Source organism: Echiichthys vipera (assembly GCF_963691815.1).
Source record: "Echiichthys vipera genome assembly, chromosome: 4".
Taxonomy (NCBI): Eukaryota; Metazoa; Chordata; class Actinopteri; order Perciformes; family Trachinidae; genus Echiichthys; species Echiichthys vipera.
The window spans coordinates 11,716,458-11,743,706 of record NC_139829.1 but is presented as its reverse complement, the minus strand read 5'-3'; the positions used below and the strand labels follow the sequence as shown (position 1 = coordinate 11,743,706).

The following is a 27,249-nucleotide window of genomic DNA, read 5'->3' as shown; positions in this document are numbered from 1 at the left end:
AAAGTCAAAGGATCACCAATGTCATTAGAATTTGTTCTCAAGAGACCTGGAATATCAGTCAGTATTTCACAGCGATCCATCCATCGCTCGTCAAGATATTTCACTCTGAAGCACAAATCTCCACCTCATGTAAATAAAAAAACTCTACATTAAAGGTGCTGTAGGAAGGGTATCTACATATCCACTATCGATGAGTTCTGGGCACACATGAGGTTTTCTTGGCTTCTGAAGGGCACAGTCTGCGTAGTGGTTTGCCTTCTCCCTACAGGAAGTGTCAACTGACGCATTTTGTTTCTGCAGGAACACCATGTTGTCTCTGTCCACCTCTTTCACCCTGCTGTAGTCCTCTGCTCTGTTCTCTTGTCTCTGAATATCCATGTAGCCAGAGTCCTTAAAATGGATGTTTTCTGTCTCGAGGATGAGCATTTTGTCCCCGTTCACCTCTTTCACTCTGCTGTAGTCCACCTGCTTCACATCCACCCCCTGTGTGTTTTCAACACGTCTCTGAAAATCCACATAACTGCCGTTTGTGAACGGTCTGGTCTTGTCTGTTTCTCTTTCTTCAGTCTTCTCCCAGTCATTTTGGCCGTGGAGTTCCAAGTCTAAGTGGAAGTCAGTGGAAATAATCACGTTTTCCTTCTTTTTTTTAACCTCGGAGGGAAGCCCATCATCATTTTCCGTCACAATTAGGTAATCCTCCATCTGGTCCTTCGACACCACCATAGGAGGAAAGCTCTGGTTGATGATCAAGGGATTGTTGACATCTTCAGATCCTCCACTCTGGAGGTTAGTGAGAGTTAATTCAGTACATTATGATCTCACTATTTAACAAACTAAAATAAACCTTTCTGAATATGAAAGAAATACAATGCAGATTCAATCTTACCTTGAGAAGTTTAGCATCCACTCCTCTTATCTTTGGACCAGGAACAGGGGGCAGAACGCACTGCTTCACACTGAGGAACAGAAGAAAGTGAGTTAAATTATCCTCATCATCTTGAGTTTATATAAAGAGCTATCTTTTTTTGTAGGAGAAACATACGTTTTCCTCTTCACGACCAAGATACACACAGCTGTTATTAAAGGAATTGCAGAGAGGATAGAAACCAAAATCCAAAATGGTCTCTCATTCTGAAGATCTAAAAAAAAAAAAAAAAAAAGCATTTTCAATGATTATTAGTACTTGTAGCAGCTGCCACCTTGCCATGAAGCCAAATATCTTCTGAACTTACAGTTGGGGATTTTCACAAAGGAAGTGTTGCTCCATTCGCTCCAGGAGCTGTGGTCTAGTCTACAGCGCACCTGCACCGTGTACACTGTCCCAGGACTGACGCTGTACAGGCTGAAATAAGTTTGTGTACCTGACGTGTACTCCTAGAGAAAAAAAATCAACAAACGCTCACCTTCACGGCAAAAAAAATTGTATTATGTTGTCTGTAGTATGTAATTAGGTCAAAGCAGTAGAAAGTCCTAAAAGAAGATACTTTATTGCCCTCTACTGACAACTTGAATGTTTACCTGACCTCAACAGAAGTTATAGGTAGTTTATTTCCTTCCTGTTTGCACAGCAGTTATTCCCTTAACCCTCCTCTTAGCCTTTGCAGGGTTTCTGGGGGATCCTTTTCCAGGACATTTTCACTGATGATCTACAGTACCTGGCAGGACAAACAGGGATCGCAGCATACACTATGTTCCTCTCTGTTGAAGTGTGATTTAAAAGACTCAGTCTGGCTAAAAATGATCTAATAAACACCTCTTACATGCGTAGAAATTAAAAAAAAAATCACTTAATTATTAATTAGTTACAATGATGGTTTGGACAACTCTTTTTCAGTTCTTCTTCTACAAAAAAAAAAAAAAGGGACGGCACTCGGCTGGGAACTGTAGGGTCGCCGGTTCGAGTCCCTGTGTGGACCATGAATGGAGTGTGGACAGGTGGCTGAAGAGGTGCAAGTTCATCTCCTGGGCACTGCCGGGTGCTGTTGAGCAAGGCACCGAACCCCAACTGCTCGGGGCACCGATCCATTTTGCAGCCCCCTCGCTCTGACATCTATCCATTATTTACATGTATATAGGTCCTGTTTGTGCATGTGTGTGTATTTTGGGCCTGTGTGTGTGTAACCTGAATAATAATAATGATAACAGAGTGAAAAAATTCACTCTAAATTTCCCCTTGCGGGATTAATAAGGGAATTCTTCTTCTTCTTTCTTCTTCTCTCACTCCATCTATCTTCTCTCACTATTACTTTTTCTCCCGTCTCTTTAAAAAAATCAAAAATCAAATAAATGAAAAAGCAGGGTGTTTTGATGTGCACTGTTCTGCAGTGGTGTATTTTAGCTAGAGATGTTTCGATACCGATATTGGTATCAGAAATGCCTCCGATACTGCCTAACATGCTGGATCGAGTATCGGTGAGTATGTGAGTCCATGCATCGATCTGATACAGTATCACTAAATTTAGCCAAAAAATCTACTTTAAAGTAGTTTCACTTGGTTTTCCCGGAAAACACAAGATCTTCCAGGCCATTTAACTTTTTCTCTCATTTTCCCTTTGTTTTCCATGACTGGAAAATTGGTCAATTGTTTTCCAGGTTTTCCAGGAAGCGTGGGAACCTTGCTCTAGTAACTGGCTAACAGTTAGATTTCACAAACCGTTTTAGAATCTTGCTGATTACCATTACACAAACATTGTGTGTTTTGTTTTCTAGAAGAAAATAAATAACCATTTCAACACAACACTTTTCCCTCTTTATGATTTTTTGAATACAAAGATACAGTATTCCTATGTACGTGATTTTTCTTAGCATGTATCCACAATGGGATTTTTATCCTGACTATTCGTTGATTCCATAAAAACCAGCACGACTCCCCAAAGCCCAACTTGGCGCCTCCAAATTCTTTTTTTTTTTTCCGTAACAGTCCATAATTGGAAGATACTCAGTTTACTATCATAGAGGACTAGGAAAACCAGAAAAATTCAGCATTTAAGAAGTTGGAGCCTGTGAATGGCATTGACAGAAAAAAAGACTTGTTCATGACAAAATTGATGCCAATTATCTGTCACTGAATGCACTGACTCAATCCGTTCATCGACTAATTGTTTGAGCAAAAATTGTTTTAAAAAAAGACGTATAACAGAATCAGAAATCCTTTATATTCATAACATGTATCTGTTCTCTAGTGTAAAAGTAATAAATCATTTTGAGACTGATAAGATACAGTCCTATATTTTACATTTTAATTTTGTTTGGTTTATATACGTCAGAGACCACACCTTGACCCCACTTCGGAAAACACTGTTTTTGTGCAAATCATTTGGTAGGAATTCAGTTTTTAACGTTTCAATCTCACCTTCCACTTGTTGCTGCTTCCTTGTTGGACTCGTAGTTCATATTTAATGGTGACCCATCCGGACTTGGTGTCTGTGTTAGAGGGAGGCTTCCATCTGACATGGAGATATGGGCTGTCCTCTCGCTGCTCCACCAGCAGCGTTACACTTTCAGGAGCATCAGGCTTCACTGTTGGGACAGAGAGTATATCTGGTCATAAACCAAATTTTCACCCGATGATGGAAAAGTCCGGGGATCGGCAAATTGATTTCAATTCCTCCTGAGTTATGTATCAAATTTCATAGCGATCCATCCGATATTTGTTGAGATACTAAAGTGAAAGCTGGCCTGTGGGTGTATAATGATTAGAGTTGTTCCAATACCACATTATTAAACTACTTTAAAGTTCTTTTTCATAATAAAGAAAGTTCTATGGCAGTCATTCTCTGCATGTTAAGCTATACAACACTAATAGCAATCATATCACACCCATACAGAGTTAGTAGTATACAGCTGTTAAAAAATGATTATATATGTGTATTTATTTTACGCACTGGTATCGAATCGGTTCTCAATATCTGCCGATACTCAAGTCCAGGTATCAGAAATATTGGTAAGGAATAAATGGTATCGGAACATCTCAATGTGTATTGTGAGTGCCGTAAATGGAGAGCACATGCACAACTGCCTGCATAACTTAACACAAGCTGTGAAATCTGACCCAGGACTGTACACTGTACTGTAAGTTTTAAAAAGGGCACAAACCAGTTCTGCCTCATTCTATTTAGGGTTTTCATTTGCGCCTCGTGTCCATCACTCAGTACTTTTCCATTCCTTACTGAGCTCAAGAAGGCGGCGTGGCCAGTAAAACTGTGCCAATCATTAGCTGAATCCATACGGATAATTTTCTGCTGTGCGACATCTGATACTCCAATGAATGCACAGATCAAGTGGATGTCAATAGTTCAAAGTGTATCGCTCCTAGTGTTACACAAAAACACCCTTGAACTAAGATATTCTTGATTATTACTAATAATCAATTGTAGAGATTTTTTATTTATTTTTTAAATTAATGAGTCATTTTTCGTCACATTTGATCAGTGTCAGCGCTGAACAGGTGAAATACCGTGGAACCACATCCAGGTGTTAATTGCTGGAAATGATTGTTACCAAAGAGCATGTGCAGAATAAACAAACAATAAAACACGCCAAATCATTTTCGGCTCCTACACACAGGAACTATATTCTTCATATTCATCCAAAAAACAGAGAAAAGTTTAGAGGATATTTTCAATAAACATATGTTTGCTTTGAGGAGACTGTCCCTCTGTTACCATCCATGTCATATTTCTTGCTTGCCTTCATTTAAATACAGATAGAACTGTGTTAGACATGAGTTATTAGAGTCAGTGAACAGAAATCAGAACTATCTTATCTAACACAACTTACCGATTTCCATCACATCCATCTTAAAGGGGTCTGAAGTGGCATTCCCCAGGGCATTGGAGGCCATCACTGTCAGGTGGTAGTCCACCCAGATAGAGGTGTGATTCTTGTTAAAGAAACAGGAGTTCTTCCCTCCTGACCGATAGTCCGGACACTCGTGCGTTCCCTCCAATCTGTTTGTAGACAAAAACAAGACCTTTACTGACCAGCGGACACTTCTCAGGGCCTTTTGCTTACGTACATATACGACAAAGTCAACATTGTAAAACTATCATGGGCTGTAAATGCATGTTGACATTCAATAAATAAGTACAGAGCTTCACTCAGAGTCAGATAAAAGTCAGCTGTGTGATGTCCACATAGGTTCTTCACTGACCACTGCAACACGATCCCATAATCACATGTTCTGACCAGTTTTATTAAACTACGGTGTTTAAGAATTTTGTTAGGCCACACAGTAGCATCTAATTATTCAAATTTAATTAAGAAAGTAAAACTGTCACCAAACTTGACATTTTATGCAATAACGATATTTCTTTCTATTAAATAAACAGATATTAAAGTGTACTGCTTTTCTGCTGCTTTCAGTATATTTATAAAATTCAAAAAAGGAATTAGTGCAGTTTTCTGCTGATACTTAAAGTGTCTTTCGCAACATTTTTGTTGCTCAAGTTGATATTGTGATGATGATAAAAAAAAAAACATGAAACAACATATTACACATATATATTAGTTACAATGTATTAATCTGCCCTAATATGTATAAATAAATAATAGCACTATTGCACATACATCATATGCTGCTACATATCATCGCTGTACTGTTTTAGGTCACTTTCTTGTTTGTTATTGCTTGTCTTTGTGTACATATTTGATTGACTTACTTGGTTTTCACTATTATTCATTTACGTGAAGCTTAGTTACGTATTATACTTTTCACCTTTTAAGTTACCTTGGTTTACTTGTTGTTTCACACTGCTGAAGAGGACAAACTGATTTTCTTTGTTCTACGCACAATTACAATAAGGATCCATCCTTATTCTGTTTTTATAAATACAAACATCAGCTTGCTAACATACTGAATTTGCTATATATATATAAGATAATTGTATCTTATATTGATACAATAGTAGCAACACATGGATTCTCATTAGTTTTGCGGGTATTTGTGAATAAACCAAAGTATTAGTTATCACTGGTCGGGTCAGGGCATCGCTAGTTAGGATTCATCCTCTGGGGAACTTGACTGTCTGTACAAAGTTTAATGGCCATCCATGCAGTTGTTTTTGGATATTTGGTTCTGGACCGAAGTGTTTACATCGGCGCGTGAGGGTCACACAGGTGATGAAGCATTTGAAGTCAGCAAGTTCGATTGCACAGCAACAAAGATTTGAGCTCAGCTGACACAAGAATGTGAATAGAAGAGCTGGTAGTTTTCCACTCACCTGTCGACAATACTACACTGACAACTCAGCGACAGAAGCTTTACTTGCACTTGCTCTCAGTGTGGGTGGTAATGGAGCATGATCTGGTGGCTGACTGATCAAGACAAATACAACTCACAGTGACAGAAACCTGTGTTTGATTCTTTGTTGTGTGACCTGTTGAATAAAAGGCTAAATGCATATGAAAAAATCCTCAAATGAACATTAGATTTGAAACAAAACATATTAATGACCTTTCTCTCTCATAAAACAGGCGGTGTATGGTGGGCAGCCCTCCGTCAGAGCCTGGCTCCCACCAGCAGGTAAAGGTCTCCTTCTCAGGGGACCTGCAGCCGAGCAGGACTGGTTTCACTGGTGGAGACGCACCTGGCAACACATGTGACAAACAAACATAAGCTCCTAATTCCCAATTTAGCACTAACTAGTGCAGAGTGCAATTGGGGCGTGCCCATTCTGAACAGGCTGCTTGGATCCTGGTATTTCTGCTAGCAGCGATGTCGGCTTGGCCTCCGACAGACAGCACTGCTTACAGCTTCGATCGGATGAGCTAAAAAAATTGTCGTATTAAAACAGATTTGGACACAATTCAAAATCTTGAAAAATCTCTTCAGACACAATCGGGCATGGCTTATATGGATATATTTGTCTGGACCCACAGAGTCCAGGAACAAAACATTTTATTTCTGTTAAATACAAGTTTAACTTATAGCAAAATGGCGTGATTTAAATGACAAGTTAAAGGGTTATTTCACCACAAAACATTACATTAGAAAATGCTTCTCTCTTACCTTTAATGGAATCTACGATTTCTTTATCCACACCAGTTCATGAAGGTTGATTTAAAAAAATATTTTCTTTAAGCAGTGATGTAAATGTATTGTATCACTGCAGGCAGATCTCCAAATCTACAAATAAAGCCAAAACTACCTTCATGTCTAGGACTATAAATCACTAAAGTTAAGTGCATTTTGGGGGGTTACCCTTTAAACAACATGTTATAAACCAAAGACAAAGTCCTTAAGCCTTTCGACTTACTGTTGGACTCTACAGCTGCAGACAGCAGCAAGAGCAGTGCCATCCCAAGATCTCCCCTCATCCTGGACAAACTGTCACCATCACATCACCAGCTTATGGTTAATGAGGGGATATTAACCCGTGGCTTGGCGGTGTGCCTTGTTTTTATCTAAAACAAGGAGATATGAAGGGAAAACAAAGAGCACAACCAATACATTGTTTGTACACGTTGTAGCCGACACATACGGGCAGTCATCACATGCTGATGAAACATGATATACTGTTAAAAAGGGATAAAAAAGAGACAGCAACACATTTTCATCAGAGAGGGGATCTGCAACATTACTCATAAAGGGTTACAAGTTAAAGCTGCAATAGGTTAAAGGCAATAAAGTAAAGTGAAACCTCTTCTTGCAGCTCTGTGTCCTGAGCCAATAGGAACGCTCCCACGCTCACACATGACCTGTGATTGGCCAAAGTCTCCCGTGACGTCTTGATTTTCTAAAGCCTGAAAAGTCTGGTTTTCTCTCAGTACACTTGAATTACCACATGATGAAATATTAGTATGGCCCGACAACAACAAAAATAAACTGCCTAAGATGAGGCTGGTTCCAAAAAGGTTCACCAGAATTAACTGTAAAAAAAATTAAAAAGAAAGGATTTGTCTATTCCCTGGTGGCTTGGTGTTAAATCTGTAAATACAAACCTTGGATCTTCAGTCCAGGAATATATTTGAATAATGTTGTTGCCAGGGATAAATATATCCTCACGTGTTAATTTTTAACTCATCTCACTCTCTAGTGTTGCTCTTTAGTTCATTTTTATGTTCTTCCCTTTTCCAGGGAGCTCATCTTCATTCAGATCAACTGACTCAGATGAAGATTAAACACACACGCGCACAGTGCACAGACTTCTGAAACATCTGCATACATGTGAAAACAAACTTGCTTATTTGCCTGCGAGTCTTTTGCGGATTTGTTTGAAGGTTTTTTTGCACGTTTGAAAAGTGGTGGAGGTTGACCACTCGTTAGATTTATTGCTCCCCGTTTTAGACACTGCTCTTATAGCAACCTTAAAATGTTTTATGCAATTAGTCACCTGAAGAGGTGTGGGAAAGCTCCCTCCAGCCTGTTATATTGAAAGTATGCCACAAAAGGGGGTTACATCTTTCAACAGATTGTTTTCCTGTTTGTTTGTTTGTTTGCGTTTTGCAGCGACCTCAGTGAAGTCAAGATCAGTTTCACGGCCAACCGCTGCATGTTTGAACAGGATCACTTGAGCAAAGGGGGGAACTGGATGAGGCTCATTTCTCAGAGGTGTTAAAAAATAACAAGCTAAATATTCAGCTTCACACTGGGCATAATCATGGGGTATTTCATATGAACTGTAATAATATTTAACATTTTATCTGCAGTTTATTTGTTTTATTCTCATTGAAAGCTAAACCTTACAGCCATTCTTATAATTAACTAAATCACATAGCTACGTAAATGGCTGGAGCTGCATAAGCGTTCAATTTAATACTTGGTGGATTGATTATCTTTCTTTCTCTTTTTTTAAAATCCTAATTATGATTTGTACCAAGACAGAGAAAATATGTGTTTATTAGACACAACCTGACATGATGTGCCATGTGTGTGTTAGTATTATTCTGTGTTGTATCATTTAATATGTTTCTGCAGTATAGCTTGGGATAGTGCTACGGAACATACCACAGACTATATGAAATATGATAAAAGCAGAAGAGCAACTAATGCCTATAATAATCTCCTCCAATAATGTACCAAATTAAAATATGCTGACTTGGTTTCCTTTAAGGTGTTTCCATTCGTTTTTTCTGTTATGGTGGACAAAATAATAAAACATGACACTACAATCTTTTTATTATTATTATTATTATTATTATTATTATATGGCTACAGAAAATATAATTACAAGGGTAGTAATGCATATTATTAGGCTACGCGTTTTTGCATTTCATATGTGTTAAAGTTGTGAGTACCTGCAAATACACACAATGCGACTCTAACAAAAAAGCAAAGGAAAGTTATGTGACATAAATAAAGATTACTGTTACGGCTCTGGTGTTCACTCACCTGCTGGTGACCGGTGTGACATTTAACCGGTGTTGACACAACAACAGAGGAGGAAGCAGCCTTCTTCAGCCATGCTTTTACCACAGACGAGCTCTGCACACCCCACAGCTGCTGAGCGCGACACCTCGGGTATGACACGGGGAAGAGAGACACTCCTGAGTCATGAAGAAGAGGAGGGCTTTGCAATCATGCTGTCGTGTCTAGATGGTAACCCAAGATTTGCAAAAGTCTCGCGAGACGGTTAAGGTGATGCATTAACCTCACATGGTAAAGGTTAGAGGGTTACAGAAAAGGTATTGAACTCGGAATGTTAATGTTAGATGGTTGAGGTTAAGCATTCAAAAGTAATGGTTCAGGTTAGTATATGTCATCCGGGATCGAGTCTCGCGAGAGTCTTTTTCGAGTTTTCGCAAATCCATGGTTACCATCTCCAGACTCGACCCTTCACGACCTGCTCACCTGAGCGCAGTGCAGTCAAAGAGCAGAGACAGCGCAAGATGACTCCTGCCGGCCTTTTACGATGACGCCGTGGAGGACAAATATGCATTTATAAATGTTTACATAAATAAAAACAGGAATAAATAAGTACATGCATAAGAATGAATGAATAAAACATTTTAATAAATGCTGAAATAAATGAATAAATAAATGCATTCATAAATGTTTACATAAATAAATATAAGAATAAATAAATACATGCATAAGAATGAATGACTACATTTTTTTAATCAATGCTGAAATAAATGAATAAATAAATGCATTCATAAATGTTTACATAAATAAATATAAGAATAAATAAATACATGCATAAGAATAATTGACTACATTTTTTTAATCAATGCTGTAATAAATGAATAAATAAATGCATTTATAAATGTTTACATAAAAAATACAGGAATAAATAAATACATGCATAAGAATTAATTAATTAATAAAAAAGAAATAAATGAATAAATAAATGCATTTACAAATGTTTACATAAATAAATATAAAAATAAATAAATACATGCATAAGAATTAATTAATTAATAAAAAAAACAATTCATTCATTCATTCATTCATTCAAGTTGAAATAAATAAATGCATGGATAAATGGGACCTCCGACCTCAGGTGATTAAAAATGTAAAAACAAATGTGAAGTATTTATTTATTTATTTATTTATTCTTTTTTCTTCATTCATTTATTTATTCTTTAATTTATGTATTTATACATTTATCCATACATTTATTCATTCATTCATTTCAGCATTTATTTATTTCGTCCTTTATTATTATTTTATTCCGTTATTGATTTATTTTTTAATTTATGTCTTTATACGCCTGTGAATGACTATGTCTTTATACATTTATCAATGCATTTATTCAGTCATTTCAGCATTTATTTATTTATTTATGTATTTATATATTGTATTTATTTATTTATTTATTTATGCAATTATTTATTTATTCAATCCTGTATTTATATATACATTTATTTATTTATTTAGACTAAAGCCATATTTAGTCCTTCATACTACATTTTTCTTTCATGTGTGACTCTTTTCTACAACTACAAATAAGTTATGAACCACATTTACCTCCATATTATGGGAGCATTTTTTCAAGCCAACCTGCAAATGAAATGGTATTAGAAAAGACAAAACTGTAAACGTTTACCTACGTCGTTTTTATCTTGACGCACAGTGAACCCAATCTTTGGCACAGGCAGCCCGCACTCCTGTATCTGCGTGCGGGGAAAACCCAAGACAGTGCAGTGGGTGTGTCTGCATCACTTTTACCACTTCTTCCAGGAAGTAGACTTCTGTCTTACATTGAGATGTCGTCAGGTGTGACTCCGCCAGTGTCTCCGGACTGATAGACACGGATTTAATGGTAAACTTGTCTTGTCGACCGTCATGTCGGACTCTTTGGAGCGGTCCACGAAGATCGGCCTGTTGAAAGAGCCGGTTGTGAAGAAACTCTGCGAGGTTTTGGACAAATCCAGCAATAAAGGATGGCGAAAACTTGGAGAGATAGTCGGCAATGACGGACGGTTTAAAGTCAGGTAGGCTGAACATGAGAATTCAGACGGTGAACTGTATAAAATCACAATGATAGCGTTGTTATGCAAGCCCCGTAGAGTGTCTGACCCCTGGTACCGTAGCGCATTTTATGTTATGACATGTGAAATGCTTATTTTTCTCATGATTTATAGATATATAGTGCTCTTTCTATCCTAGATACAAGCACTAAGACCATACTCGTAATATGCATTGAATATAAAGTTAATGTAGCCTACAGTTTAGAATTAAAGTAAGGTTTGCAGCCTTAAAAAGGAAATACTTATATGCAAAGTATATTCTCACAGTTAGAAATATGTTAAGACATAGCATATAGATTCAAAAACAATTGTGATGAAAATAATAATAATACTGTATACTATGTGTTTGCGGCACCTACTGTATGTATGTACAAATTAAAGTGTCTAAAAAGACTGTTTTTTTAATTTGTGATGCACTTAATGTAATAGATAAATTATCCTTACCCTTTTGACCTTATACATCATAGATTTCATCATCACAGGAATTTGTAATTGACAACATGAGAGAGAAAGTATAAACAAAAACAAATAAAGGCTAAACTTAAAAAGATTTGTGTGCACATGTAAACGCCTTTTTCATAGAAAATATTAATAATCCAGATTTAGTCATTTTCAGGCATTGCTCTGTGATTTCAGAAATATGTCAATGGATTTAAGATTGAAAGCAGTTTCCACTTCTGTGTTTTGCCTTTTGAACTGGAGTTTAAACCCTGTTGTTGACGTTTAGATCTCAATTATACCTTCAGTCGTGATTAAAGATCCAAAAAAAAAAGCTCTTAAAGCACAAATTAATCCATAAAGCATCAACATGTAACTTTTACAGCACTTTGAAAAAACTCACGGTCAATAATGTTCAGTATCAACCAAAGTTGGCAACGTTGGTTTGTTTTGCATCATTGAAAACACAGGTGAAGGCAGCGAACGCGCTCCAGATAGTTTCCAGCCTTCTGAGACAGTCTTGGTCTGAAGTGTTATTGACCGTGTGTTTTGACTTTTGAACTGGAGTGTAAAACCCTGTTGTTGACGTTTAGATCACAATTATACCTTCAGTCGTGATTAAAAGATCCAAAAAAGAAAGAGCTCTTAAAGCACAAATGAATCCATAAAGCCTCAACATGTAGCTTTGACATGATCATACTATCACCTCAATGCGGTTCGGTTGCTGTCCAGCTCGTGCCTTTATAAAACAACAACATGTTTATGTTTGATTATCATTTGTGAAGTTGTACCAGATGTGTTTCATCCTGTAAATAAATCAATTGAATCATGAGTCAAATCCACTGTGTGTGTCGATTCTGATATCTGAAAAAAACTGTGCTGTCCTGCATCGTTCTCCAGCTCAAACGACATGGAGATGTGCTCTCTGAAGGTGCTGGAGCTGGAGGGGAGCCCGAGCCGCATGCTGCTGAGGCTGATGGGAGAGCGAGGCTGCACCACGGGTCACCTGGTGGACTACCTCCAAACTCTGGGCAACACAGAGGCCCTGCTGTGCCTGAAACCATCAGGTGCAGTAAAAACGCCTACAAGCTTGTTCTCTGTGTTGTATTTTTGGCTCTAAAGGGAATTTTATGGTGTTGTCAGCAAGTTTACAGTCACACTAAGCAAACTTGTCAGTCAGGCAGGGTTCAATCATTTTGGGTTTTAGAAAGATTTTAGCTGCTGTGTAGGGATGAAACTGTGATCGGTTTAATGATAAATCGCAGTAAAATTCCACAGTTTATCACAGTGTTACCGTTTATTGAAACTTAATTAGCATTAAAAATGTTTGTTTACAGCACTTTGAAAAAAACTCACTGTCAATATTGATCAGTATCAACCAACGTTGGTTTGTTTTGCATCATTGAAAACACAGGTGAAGGCAGCGATAGCGCTCCAGAAAGTTTCCAGCCTTCTAAGACAGTCTGGGTCTGAAGTGTGATCCTATTTTGTTTTTTATAAGTCTACTGAGGGGAACTTGATCGAAGTTCTGCAGAACATGCAGAAAGGAATTTGATGGTTTGTTATTATGTTCACCTTTATTTAAACAAAAAGCGCTGCTAATTTTATTTGTGGTTTTAAATATAAAACTTGATTTGTGTCAGCGGCTACTGATAACACAGTTGTATGTACAGTGAAACTGCATTTACACTTTTGGTAAACCACAACGACTTTTCAACCCATACTTTATTATGTAACATTAAATGGCATCTTTTCTACAGATGTGTAACCCGTTTAAAATAAATGTGACACTCTGTGGGTTATAGTTGTCATTTGAATGTAAACAAAAAAACAAAAGAACTATGGATATGTTAGTTAAAATATTTGATCACTGGATTCTGTGTTTATCACATTTTCCAATTACAAAAACTATTCAAAATAAACAAAATCAATGTGAGAGTTTAAAAGAAAACGTGAATTCAAAGTGAAAATCTCCTAAATGTTCAGCCCTGCAGATCCTTATTCAGCCCCAGTCGGTGGCTCTTATATCCGGACACAATCTCCGCCTGAGCTGCCACGGTGTTGGCAAATCTCCTGTCCAGTACCAGTGGTTCAAGACCAAGGAAGAGGTGAGTAAGTATTGTCTGGCGCTGGGCTTAAAGGAAATTTCCAGGTAAAATAAACGGCAGCTGAAGCGCCATCTTAACAGGTTTGGGCTTGAACTCAGATGTGAAAATACAAAACAATACCTGCTCACCATTCATCACATTGTGTTGCATCTATAACAGCTTAATGAGCTTTATTCTCCCCTTTTTCTGTTTAACTTGATTACCAAAAGAAGCAGATATAAAGATCCAAACATGTCATGAGGAGCCTGGCAGATCTGAATCACAGATGTAGGAATACGTCCATATCACGTCTTTATCAGCATACTGTTGGTTTTGCATTGAATCACCCTGTGCAAACATTTCATTCCCTTTCAGACATTCAGTTTGTCCACATCAGAAAGGAACCTAAATATAAGAAAGGATCCATAAAAAGTCTCTCAGATTCCCAGCACGTTTACCTGCATTTAACTGCTGTGTAAGGTGTATGTTAAGTGCACAAACTCTTCGCGCTGCAAAATATTTCTTCATTCCTGCATGTGTCTAAACCAGCTCTTAACTTAACCAGAACACTACAGTACTCCTCCTTGCATTATAACCTCTGAAAGGCTGTGTTTATTTATAAATGTTGGTCAACTGAAAGTGAACTGGACCCAGTCAAATGACTCACTGTTTCCCTTTTCCACCAACATTTGAAAGCAGTTTTTCTTCAGAGAGGGCTATCCAGAAAGTTACATGTGTAGTATTTAACATGCACACACACACATACTTTAACTTTTTATTTACCAGAAACTAGAGCTTGACTGCTTTGTGTTTTAAAGGATGGCACTTTTCTGTATTCTTTACCTTCTGTTATGCACAATACATTACACATGGATTGCTTGCTACTGCATAATGTTCTTCAGATCTTGAAAAAGCCTGCTGGGCCACTAAAACAATGCATCTTATGTATTCAGTGAGTTACACTGGGACACGCACTCTTGCACAAAATAACTTTTTAAAGCGTAAAAAGAGTGAGCAAAGGAGAGCAAATACGAAGAGGGAGCGAGGAGAGATGAGATGATGAGATTCTCTTCTGGACTGTAATAATGTCACACTTTGTATATATCGCTAAATGGGATTCACATTTTCCACAACCTCAGGTGCCAAACAGCCTCTCTCCAGAGCTGGTGATAAGTCCGGTCCATCTGAAGGACGCTGGCTTTTACATCTGCAGGGTCAACTGTGGAGAAGCTTTTGAATTCAGCCAGTGGGCTCAGGTGGACGTCCTGAATGTCACCATGTCTTGCGGTAAGATATTGCAGGTGTTCATTAATGCATTTGTTTTTTTTTTCTCTTTTCAAATACTTCTGTAATTTGTTTTCATGGTCTATAATTCTGTATTTGTACATTTCTGTTTGTTGGTAACAAACTGAGTCAGCTTAAGCTTTGTTTAAATTTGCTCTAGAAATAAACCTTATTTTACTTGCTACAACTTACTTTTACTCTTACATTTGACTCATTTTTGAGGTGTCTGCATTAGTTAAAGGACAGAACAAGTGACTCCTGTGGGAAGTGATCCTTTTGTCTTTAGTGGCTCTTCTCATTTCTGTATCTTGTGCCTCCTCGTCTCCTCTCTCTTCCGTCCTTCCTGTGATGCCGCGTTCTAAATCCCAAAATGCATCTCGAGGAAAGAGGAGGCAAACCAGAGAATATCTGAGTGAGGATGCACAGGTGTATCGTTTGAGCAAGTCTTTCCGGCACCCGTGATGCATTAAAGTGACGTGACACTTATTTTTTTAATGCCTGTTGCCTCGAGTCCTCTCTCCTCCTGTTGCTTCCTTGCCTCCTCCGCTTGCATCTCAGGTGGGGATGGACTAAGACACGAGGACAAATGAGAAGAGAGGTAGTACTTGATGAGGATGTAATAGATAATGTACTAATGCTGTCTCCTCTCCTTCCACCACCAGGGCAGAGTTATCACTCCTTAGAGGGTCGGCTGAAGTTGGTGATCCAGCCTCAGTCCCAGCGGCTGCATGTCGGTGAAAACCTGCAGCTGGAGTGTGGAGCCGTGGGACGGCCGATCCCCCGATACCAGTGGCACAGAAACGGAGTCCCAGTCCCCAACGCCACAAAGAGGAAACTCATGGTGAGGAGACGTTGTTAGAGAAGATTAATGATGTTTCTGGCTCAAAAATGCAATGTTCTGCTTCCTGTTTGAAGGCTAATTTCTCTCGTCATAGTTGTCAGACGTTACGAGGCACGAGCGTCCTACTTTGTAGGGAACAAGGCTTCATAAAATGCGTCTTTTCATTTCAGATTCCTCACTCGATGCAGGATCACCACGGCAGGTATCGCTGTGAGATCAGTAGCAGCACCGAGAGAATGTGGACCAATGAAGTGGACGTTGTGATCGGTATGTCACACTTGAGTAAATCTTATGATTCTGTAATAACAGTCCAGTGAAAGCAGCTCCATTGTCCTTATGTCTGAGTGATTATTTGCTCTGCTCTTGACTGAAAGCACCAAGAATATCGGTCGAGGTTTCCATGGCAATGGAGTGCACTGAAGGTAGAGTCGAAACCCCTGGTGCATGCATGGTGTATTAAATGACAAGGTGACAATAGCAGTAGTGACAAAAGCTTCAGCTGCATGCAAATGTGAATCAAATTCCCTGTAACTGCATGGGGTCATGATCGAGATTATTGTAACATCATCACTAACCAGCACAAAGCTCACTCACAATGATCTCCAGGTTTCACATGCATGATTTTTTTATTTGGTTTGTTTTTTTATTTGTCGTTACTTCCAATCAATGACAACAAATCCCATGAAAAGACCAAAACCATGAAGGAATGATCCTACTACTGTAGTCCTGTAGTACTGGCTGTGTTTTAAAGCCAGATATAGCTTATTCCTCTGTGTCATAGACCTCTGCTGCTGAAAACATTATTAACGCTGCAATGACAGCACTAAATATGTACTCATCCGCAGCTGAAAATAGTCCCAGACAAATGGACTTATTGCTTCCGTTTAAGCAGCATTTTCTGAAAACTACGATACCCAGCTGTTAAAGAAAATTTGCCCTTTTCCAAAATTAAACCATATTAGTGATAGAACGATTAATCGTCTAACTGATCAATCGGTCTATCACTAATGTTTTGGGAGGATTGTTTTACCATTTTGACTTGATGGGAATTAACCAGTGTGGCTGCTCTGGAGTGAAGTTAGCGCTCTCGTGTCACCTCTGCAGACAGACGTCAGCGCCACGTAACAAGCGTTAAACCAGCTAAACTGGCTCATCGACAGCCCCCAATCCTACTGCCGACGGGTAAAACATTTATCAGACTTGTCACTTGGCATGGTTGTGGGACGGTAAGCAAGTAACTGTGAAGACTTTAAGGGCGGTCACCACAACATTGGAAAAGACATTTCCAAACTGCGCTTTAAGTGATCGCCTACAGCTAAACACGGACTAAACAGAGACCATGCATAATAACTGTGTTAAATAAATGTATATCTAAGTTCAGCAATGTTGTGTCTCATTTGTTATTTTTATTAGATAGTTGTATTTTATCACATGCAAAAAACAACAACACGATATTGGCATTATATCGGCCCATATCGGTCATCCGCTAACACTGTTGAAAGAGGGACTAAAACATGCTGGGTTTTGTTGTATTCATGGGATTTATTAACCATAAGGAAAATAATTTGTGGATTTGATTGCATGATTAATATTTTATTTTCGAAAACAAAAGAACCTAAAAAAATGCTCAGCTTGTATGGTGGTAATGTATTTGTACTTTTTATTCCTAGATGATGTTTACGCCATTGGAGGAGGTAAGACCAATCTAACCCATCAAATATTTATACATTTGTACTTATAAGAGCACATCTTTTAAAAACACATCCCTTTCTATATGATCCTTTTATTGTGACTTTGCAATTTTAGGTTCCAGTGAGTTTTTCCTTAATAGTATACCGGAACAACTTTACGGTAAGTGTCTTTCACCACATTTCTTTGTGAATTGTTCAAATCTGATCACCATGTTCTCTGCTGTATGTTAGCGATTCATGGGGCCGATGCACAGTTCTTCAAGAGGTTATGTCACTTGTGTAACTGATACTATCAGGATCATTGTCCCGATCTGCTGTCAGTTCCTCTCTCAGCATGAACGCCAAAATAAAGATGTGAAACTTGTAGTATTTGATGTCGGCAGCTACACAGGTGGCTAAAATAACACGTTACAGCAACAAAACCAGCGAAAAATACCGAAAAAATACCACCGAGTTCAATGAACCTCTTTCTGACACACTGCCACCAGAAAAGGAAATAACAAGCACACGGGTATATGACATCAAACCACTATTTATATCGTGATTCAAAATAATATGACCCACTCACTTCCTGCCTTCATTTCTTTGTAATCGTGTTTTTTAGAGATCTGTAGAGTTCTTAAAGCGTAATTTTCTTCTTGCTGCATCATATAATGTACAGCATGTGCGTCATTAAAAGTAGGATATAGAGTGAAATAAAGACAAAAAACATGTGCCACATCGAGATGGATCAGTGTGGGGGGCAGAGAAATGTTAAATCCTCACCAACAGGGACTCACTGCTTATCGCACAGTTAATACAATACCTCTGACAGACAGCTGTAACAAAGACAAACATCCATGAGCCTCAACTGTTCTACAGGACAACTGTCTCGTACTGAACCACCTTTCTGTTGATGTCTCAGTAGATATTAGTTAATCGAGGATAAGCCAATAAAAAAACACTGTGTCATCGTGACATAGTTTATCCTTCAGACGGCATGGACATGTTTACTTTTTAGCCATAAAGTATAAGATAAGATAATCCTTTATCAGTCTCACAGAGGGGACATTTTCAGTGTTAAAAAGAATAGTGCAAAAAACAAATGTAAAATATGTTAACAGTAAAAAAGCTAACAGTAAAAAGTCTTGTTTAGTACGTCATATATATTGGACACAGTTGTTTAATATCCCAATTTTAAAGCTCCTCATCAAAACCTATTTGCTTGAATTATATATTTTTCGTTTAGTTTATTTCTAATGTAAAAAACAAAAACAAAACAACAGTAACAAATAAGAAGAACAGTACACATTTGGCTTCAATATACAAATTCTCATGAACAACATAAATTAACCACAGAATAAATATTATACCTCCGAAAGGTTTTCACCTTTCTGGTCCTATCCCTTCTCCATAACTTATAGAATTGAATCATCTCATTTCATCTTCAACCGCTTATCCAGGGTTGGGTCGCGGGGGCAGCAGCTTTAGCAGGGGACCCCACACTTCCCTTTCTCTAGCCACATTAACCAGCTCTAACTGGGGGATCCCGAGGCGTTCCCAGGCCAGTGTGGAGATATAATCTCTCCACCTAGTCCTGGATCTTCCTCCCGAGATATTCAACTACATGAATTAATGTTAATGTATTTATTGATTTTTTCACTCAAATACTGACATCAGTGGTGGCCTCTGTATTTGTCAGATTGTAGTTTTTATTATTTTGTCCACCTCTTGTTGTTCAGCCAGTGAAGTCGCTTTAGTCAGCTTTATTAACAGAATACCAAAACCTATCAAATTTTCATTATTATTGTACAGTATATCAGTTATTCAACCGAAAATACTTGAAAAAACGTCTCTGTTTTTGGATTATTCGTTCAGTGTGGAGGCATACGGGAAAAACAATTTTATTCTTGAACTATTCCTTTAAGCAGACAGTGAAAAAATTGGCAACCAGATTTTTTGGTTTTATCAATTCAATTCAATTCAATTCAATTTTATTTATAGTGCCAAATCATAAGAAAAGTAATCCCAGGACACTTTACAGAGTAGGTATAGACCACACTCTATGACTTATTTATGATTTACATAGACTCAACCTTCCCTATTACAGGCAGGAACGTCAGACAGACCCAGCTCTATGGAGGACGGACATCTGTCTGCACTGGTTGGGGAGAAAAAAAGGAGAGAGAAAGAGATAAAAGACAGACAGATGGACAAAGAGAGACAAAGACAGACACAAAGACAGAGACAGACACACTTCCAGTAACCATAATAATATCTATAGTAATGTGAATATGACTTATATGTTATGGCAGTTAATACAGCAGAATAGTAGAAACAAGCACAGCTAAGGTTATAGAATATAATAGTAACAGGAAGCTTCATGCAGCAGGCACCACCACGATCAGCAGAGACCCTGGGAAAGAAGTTGAATTGGTAACATGCATGGATGAGACATGAATGATACAGACAGAGAGGAGAGAAGCTCAGAGTATCTGGAAAAGTATTATCCCCCGACAGACTAGGCCTATATCAGCATCATTAAGCGGAACAAAATCAGCTTAAGAATAACAACATAGCTGAGTAAGTAAGTCCTAGCTGTAAGCTTTATCAAAAAGGAAAGTTTTAAGTTTACAATACTACTATTTTGTAGTTGATGTACAGAACAGTCAGTGGGCATCATTGCGTGAAAGCCAGAACATTGTTGAAGACCGTCGCCACTTGAAAGTGCAATAAACACTCTTAAAGATGCTTTATTGGTGCGTATGAGTTGTTTTCCTTCCCTTAGTTTGACAGAATGTGTTTTTTTCCCCCAGCGACTGACAAAGTGGCCCTGCTGATCGGCAATCTGTCTTACCAGAACCACCCGAAGCTCAAAGCTCCCATGGTGGACGTGTACGACCTCACCAACCTCCTGAGGCAGCTGAACTTCCAGGTGGTTTCACTGCTCGACCTCACAGAGTCGGAGATGAGAAACGCCGTCGATGAGTTCCTGTTGCTGCTTCACAAGGGAGTCTATGGTATGTGGGGATGTTACTTACCTGTGGATGGATATACACAGATCCAGAAATACTCACTTCCCAAAACCTGGCATGGCTGATGTTTTAAGTGATGAAAATACACATTTCCCTCTTGAGGTCTGCTGTACTACGCTGGTCACGGATATGAGAACTACGGGAACAGTTTCATGGTGCCGGTGGACGCGCCGAACCCGTACCGCTCAGCCAACTGTCTGTGTGTGCAGAGCATCCTGAAACTGATGCAGGAGAAGGAGACGGGCCTTAATGTTTTCCTGCTGGACATGTGCAGGAAGAGGTGAGTCAGCGGGCCATTCCTTTAAATGTATTTAAGTTTTTTAATCAATATCTACTTTGACTGTATTTCTTATTTTATTATTATAAGTCTTCTAATAATATATTTCAGTGATTTGTTTAAATGTTCTTTATTTAAACCCGTCTTTTTGTAACTTTTTTATATTTTATTTTATTTTAACCCCTCTATCTACAATACTTTATTTGCATCTTTTTTAAAAATCCTTTTCCAGGAATATTCATGATGACAGCGCCCCGAACATTGTCCTGAGGGTTACGGCCAACATTGTCTTTGGATACGCTACGTAAGTTTGTACCACCGATTATCAATCAAAACTAAATTCATTCACTTTTTGTTTTCAAGAATATATAAAAGGTTGTATTCTTTGTTTTGTTTTTTGTCTCTTCAGGTGCCAGGATGCCGAGGCCTTCGAACTGAGCTCCAGCGGCTTCACCAACGGTGTGTTTGTCAAGTTTTTGAAGAAGCGACTGCTTGACGACGAGAAGATCACCGTGGTGCTGGACCGAGTGGCCGAGGGTGAGAGAGGAACACAACCACACCATATGATATCGTCCACATGTAGCCCTGAGAGAAAAAATACAAATTATATAGGACATCTGTGCAAAAGTTAGATTAATTACTATAGTCTTGATTTCTTAAAATTGATTTGTGATTGAGAAGATTACCATGAAGAATTAAAAGATAATTTTGCTGTGTTTTCTTATGAAATGTGATTGTTTTAGAGTTGCTGGATGTTTATCAGTTCAGATTCTACACTCCTATGCAGAATCTGTTTACAGTATAGTGGTTAATTAAATGGAGCTTGCTTTACATTATTAATGTCAAAATTGCTTCCACTTGTTTGTGGGCTAATGGAGTTCCCTGTTAAACGGGCTGTTAACGAAGGACTTGAGGTCGCTGTAAGATGCACTTACACTGAACCACGTTTAAGATATGTCTTTAACAGTAGCTCAGGGTGGCTTAATTAAATTTTAAGTACAGCAGTTGAACAGTGTGTCATGCCTTAAAGTGAAGAAACAGGAACAAAAACAAATAAACCCTACATAAATCCAACTGTCCCTAATAGAATGACATATAACATTAGATAAATAAAATGGAGACGATCCGAGCTGACATCGGGCGTGAGGTGGGGTATACCCGGACAGGACGCCAGTCTATCGGGACAAACAGAGACAGCTAACCATTCACACCATTTACAGTAATCAATTAACCTAACACGTGCATGTCTTTGGACCGGCTTCCGTGGAGAAAACCCATGCAGACACATGAGAACATGCAACTCCACACAGAAGGGCCCCAGCCGGGATTCGAATCAGGAACCCTCTTGCTGTGAGGCAACAGTGCTAACCACCACACCACCGTGCCTGTGATTAGGGTATATCTTAGCCAATTTAACGTTGGTGAAATGGCCTCTATGAAGCACCTTCCACTGTAATAGGATGAGTGGACCAGTTTTAGAATGTCCCTCAAATGGGCCTCAGTAATGTCTACCCCCAAATCCTTTTCCCATGCACGGTTTTTGATATAACCTAAATAACTTGCTTCTAAAGTTACAGTCAAGACAGACTGTTGCTGATTGTGATTTATACATTTGCTTGTCCAGACATGGGTCAGTTTGACGCTACGAAGGGGAAGCAGGCTCTGGAGATCCGAAGCAGTCTGTCGGAGAGGAGAGCGCTGACCGATCCTATCCTGCGCGGCGACAGTGTGGACCTCGCTCACGCTCACAGCCTCCAGTGGGCAAAGGCTCACGGTGAGTTTAAAACACAAGCCTCTTAAAATATTCAAAAATATTTATTAGCACTTGTTATCACTGCACAATCCCCGGGAAGCCTCAGTACTGCAGGCTTAAATGTTGACTCTGGTTAATGCTTATGTGATTAAACACACAGTGCTCACGCTGTTATACACACATGGGGACTTCCCACAACACCACACTGAGAAACAACCAATGATAACATTATTACCTCTAGCGTCAGCCCATAAATATATTCTTGTGGAAAATAATGTCACTTCTGGTAGTTTTGTTGTGATTATTACAACCTGGTTAAAATCCCTGTAATACTTTTAATGTTGACTATTTTGTCTGTTATTCCAGAGCTTCCTGAGAGTATGTGTCTAAATTTTGACTGCGGCGCTCAGATCAAGTTGGGCTTCGCTGCAGAGTTCTCCAACGTGCTTGTCATTTACACTCACATTGTTAAGAAGCCCGAGGACATGTCCTTCTGTCAGGCTCACGTCACAGACTTCTCACTGGTCAGTATGTCGTCCTGAATACTCATTATTAAAAAAAAAAGAACAGAGCATTTATCATTTTTCTTACCAAGCAACAGGAACCTTGTAGATAAATTGATCAGAATTCACTTTTTCGCTTCAGACTTGAGGGACCAACTGCCACAAAATGTTCTGTGAATGCACCAAATGGTCTTCAGTGTGGGTGTATGCATGTGTTTGTGCACACTGTACATCACACCTGCTTATCTTCCTCACTGCAGGACCTTGACGTGGATCCTAAAGAGATGAACAGAGAGACTCCAGAGGAGACTGGGATCTACCTTCTGTCCAGTAACCTGCCGCAGCACTGCCTTTACACCAGAGTCAGCTCGATGCAGAAGCTCAGGGTAAAAACGATGTATAAATATAATATTGTGTGAAAAATAGCAAACCTCTTTTAAAAGCAGAACAACAGCTATTTTGGTGTTTTTCAGTCTCTGAAAAAGTCTAAAATCTAAAATAAAAAACACAAAAGCTCCAACATTCTTTTTGCAGCAGAAAGCAAAGACTTCTGTCTCTCCCCTCATTATATTGTACGCTCGTGATGAAGATGAAACATCCATGAAAACGCCTTTATGCTCTGCTCATAAAAAAAGAGCATATCTCAAAAACTACAACATGTATAAAGTTCAACTTATGAAACTTAAGAAATATTTTGCTAATGTGTCTACATTTTGAAATATTTTGGATCAATATGTTTTGTGTGTTTATTTGGTAAAATTTGATGAAAAAATTTAAAATTAAATTTCATTGACATTTTTTTCAATAGTTGTGGAGATGTTTTAGTCTGACAGAAGACATACAGTTGATGGCAAAAATCTAAACAGAGAATATTTATTATTCTGTCATCACATGTCAATCTTAGAAAGTATTTGTTAAATTTAGCTTTAAATAAACATGATTGTGGACCATAAAAAAGTGATTTGTGTTTTTTTTAACACTGTGTCTCCTCTGACTGGACCTGTAACAGGAGGAGCTGGTCTTTACCGTGTGCCTTCAGGGCACCTTCACTGACATGGATGACGAATCCGTCCACTGGACCAAAAGCATCAACATTGGCAAGCCCCTGATCGCCCGACTGGACCTGAACCGGGCCATGCGGCGAAATAGCTGCCTGCAGACCTGCCTGATGCCCCACAGTCCGTCCCACAGCCCCTGCCACAGCCCTGGGCCCGAACACCACCTCCACCTCCACCACGGGTCGCACCAGGCTCAGGACTACAGCCGCCTGTCGCCACAACACCACTACCTGGATGTCTATGAGCGTCTTCAGGGTGCAGTGGGAGGCTGTGGAGATTCCTACTACGAGAACCTCAGCCAGTCTAACCATGAACCTGCGTTTGACTCTCCAGGACTTTCAAGCTCACCGGGCAGGTTCAGCATCCCTATAGAGACCACGGACGACATCAACGAGCTTCAGACTGTGTTCATCAACAGTCTACAGCTGCAGCAGCAGTGAAACAACATCGTATCTGCTGCTCCTTCCGTTACATGTTAACCTTTTCTTCGAATATTTTATACTTCCAGTTAGAAGCAGTATTGCAAGCAGTATACTGACTTTTGTACTTGAATTTTAAAGAGTTTTATAAATAAATGTTTAGAAGAATGAAAAAGTGTACTTCAGTAATCTTGTATAACTGTTTTGTGAAGGTTTCAATCTATCAATAATTCAGCGAAGAAAAACATAGATACCGAATGGTAATTGTCAAGATCAGAGCTGGAATTATACCACTTACAAACATTTGTTTAAAATATGAGCTCAGTGTGCACAAATGAAAGGGGCATTAAGATTAAGAAGATCAGGGGGGAAGCAATTCCTTCCCTGCCTTCAGTGTAAGAACTGCATCATCAACATTTCTTCATTATTTTAAATATCTAAGATTTGTAATATAATTAACAAAAGGAGAAAAGGTGAGGGTTAAAAAGAAACATGTCTGGCATGAAATCTGATTAAAAACCTCCACGCACTTTCCACAAAGCTATTGTTATCCTGTTTTTCTATCTTGTAGCTGTCCCCCCTCAGGATGGCAGTGGACGGCCTCTATTAGGACTTCTCCATCAGCTCCCTCTGGTGCTCCCAACTCTCTCCACCTGCTTGCACAATGTCAGCAGCTCCTCTTATATCCTTGTTAAGTCTCCATCTGCTTCTCAGTGAACCATGAAACTTTCCAAAAGAGTTCCACTGCCAGTGAGTTTCCTGCTGGGATTTAAGGCAGTGTTTGCCCCACAAATTCATGTTGCTACTTTTTTATTGTCCGCTGCACACTTGATTGACATCCTGAGGTTTGAGGTCCATACCTGTTAGAGAGTACAGAAAGTGAGGTCACAATGAAGCACAGGAAAAATGTTCTGCTCCACAGTCCGACTGTGTATTCATTGCACATGCAGAATGAATCTCCTAAAGTACGAAACGATGAGTCCCGTCTGTCCCACACAGTGACAGAAACAGCCAAACCCTGCAGAATACAGCATGAACAAAAAACTAGTTCAACCCTGTTTGGTTTTTTACTGCATTTACACAGCATTAGACAAGATTATTAGAGGAACAACTTATAAGGAAACTGGAGGAAAGAGTTGAAAAGGAAGTTGACAAATAACTGTAACCACACAAGGCAATAGAGAATGGTACAAAAACTATATAAAGCACACCAAGCCTGGTTGTGAAGAAATTGATTACAAATCACCTTAATTGACGTGTACTCTATGTAATGAGAACTGGGCTTGTGTGCATTTTCCACTTTTCTTTAGCCTGTACATCCAAGACGCAATACATTTTTAGTTATTATTTTACCAGTGAAATTGTCCTTTAATCAACATATTAGTTTTCACCTCACTGTAAATGTACCAGAGTTATATAAAAGCTTCCATCTGTCATCCCTGGGCATGTTATAACGAATGCCTATTGTTATAGCAGATATATCTGAGAAGACAATGAGAGTATGCTGATGCAGTGCCATGAGATGAGGTGGTGTGATTACTCATGATTGCAAGTTTAGTTTGCTTAAAGCTATCTCTTAAGTTTCTGTTTAGTTGTTTGCCCAAACTTTCTACGTCTGTATTGTACAACATAGTCCACTCGTTGATCCTTCTGCATTATAAACTGACTCGGTGTTGGAGGTGCAAAGTTGACCCAGAACTTAAAGATGAGGCACACATCTGCAATATGTTTAAAATGATCAAAATAAAAGGTCCTACTTTATGCTAATTTTCAGGTTCAAATTTGCATTTTGGAACATGTTTACTTGCTTTAAAGCAATTATTACCTTTCTGGCATGTCACACAGCACTGAGTAAACATTTTAACAACTCCACCTCCCTCCAAAGTCCCACCCTCTTCCCCCTGCCTGACCTCTGAGGCTCCCTCCTCCCTCATACTGTCTGAACATACCTGTATTCGCCCTCTCTCTCAAACACCTCTTTTTAGTGCCTGTCTCAAGTCCCCTCCAAAAAAGCCCATTCTGCTCTGATTGGCTGGCTTTTTCGGGTCTCTCAATGTCTCTGCACCATCATTGAAGCCGGGATGACTATAACGGCACTATCTACCTATAAATAGTATAGCTGTGACATCACAACTGTAAAGGAAGTCCTGATGGCTCATTTAAAATTGCAGTGTCTGAATATTGAATGCTTTGTATTTCTCTTTGGATTGAGTGTTTTGATATTTTCAAAGTATTTTTATAGCAACTGGACCTGCTTTATGATAATAATAAAAATGTGGAAATCTCACTTTTTACCATATATGGCCTTTAAATAAATTGTAATGTGTACTATTGTATGTGGCAATGGTGATAGCTTTGGCGATAGTGTAAGTCTTTAACTCAGTGTTATTCTAAATATTGATTATAGGGGTTGCTTTGAAAGAGGGCTGAGTTATCCCACACAAGCAGAATAACTGAGTAATGAGTTACTCA

General features: G+C 38.8%; 2 protein-coding genes across 2 annotated transcripts; one reads left to right on the top strand and one right to left on the bottom strand.

Moving 5' to 3' along the window:
• Positions 1-136: 136 nt before the first annotated feature.
• Positions 137-9,451, bottom strand: prlrb (prolactin receptor b). The gene is made up of 9 exons (XM_083912121.1): positions 9,332-9,451; positions 7,257-7,404; positions 6,455-6,587; positions 4,780-4,949; positions 3,353-3,519; positions 1,233-1,374; positions 1,043-1,139; positions 887-956; positions 137-780 (listed from the first exon to the last, which is right to left on the bottom strand). The coding sequence occupies exons 2-9, from the start codon at positions 7,315-7,317 to the stop codon at positions 145-147; spliced, it is 1,476 nt and encodes a 491-aa protein (XP_083768247.1). The 5' UTR covers positions 7,318-7,404; positions 9,332-9,451; the 3' UTR covers positions 137-144.
• Positions 9,452-11,208: 1,757 nt separating this feature from the next.
• On the top strand, positions 11,209-25,272 carry malt1 (MALT paracaspase 1). The gene is made up of 17 exons (XM_083913150.1): positions 11,209-11,376; positions 12,751-12,917; positions 13,837-13,958; positions 15,077-15,224; positions 15,884-16,062; positions 16,233-16,329; positions 16,437-16,484; positions 17,733-17,756; positions 17,869-17,913; positions 20,549-20,752; positions 20,870-21,047; positions 21,277-21,348; positions 21,454-21,581; positions 22,669-22,818; positions 23,164-23,321; positions 23,561-23,686; positions 24,310-25,272. Exons 1-17 carry the CDS (start codon positions 11,228-11,230, stop codon positions 24,796-24,798), a joined length of 2,484 nt encoding a protein of 827 aa, XP_083769276.1. The 5' UTR covers positions 11,209-11,227; the 3' UTR covers positions 24,799-25,272.
• Positions 25,273-27,249: the final 1,977 nt, after the last annotated feature.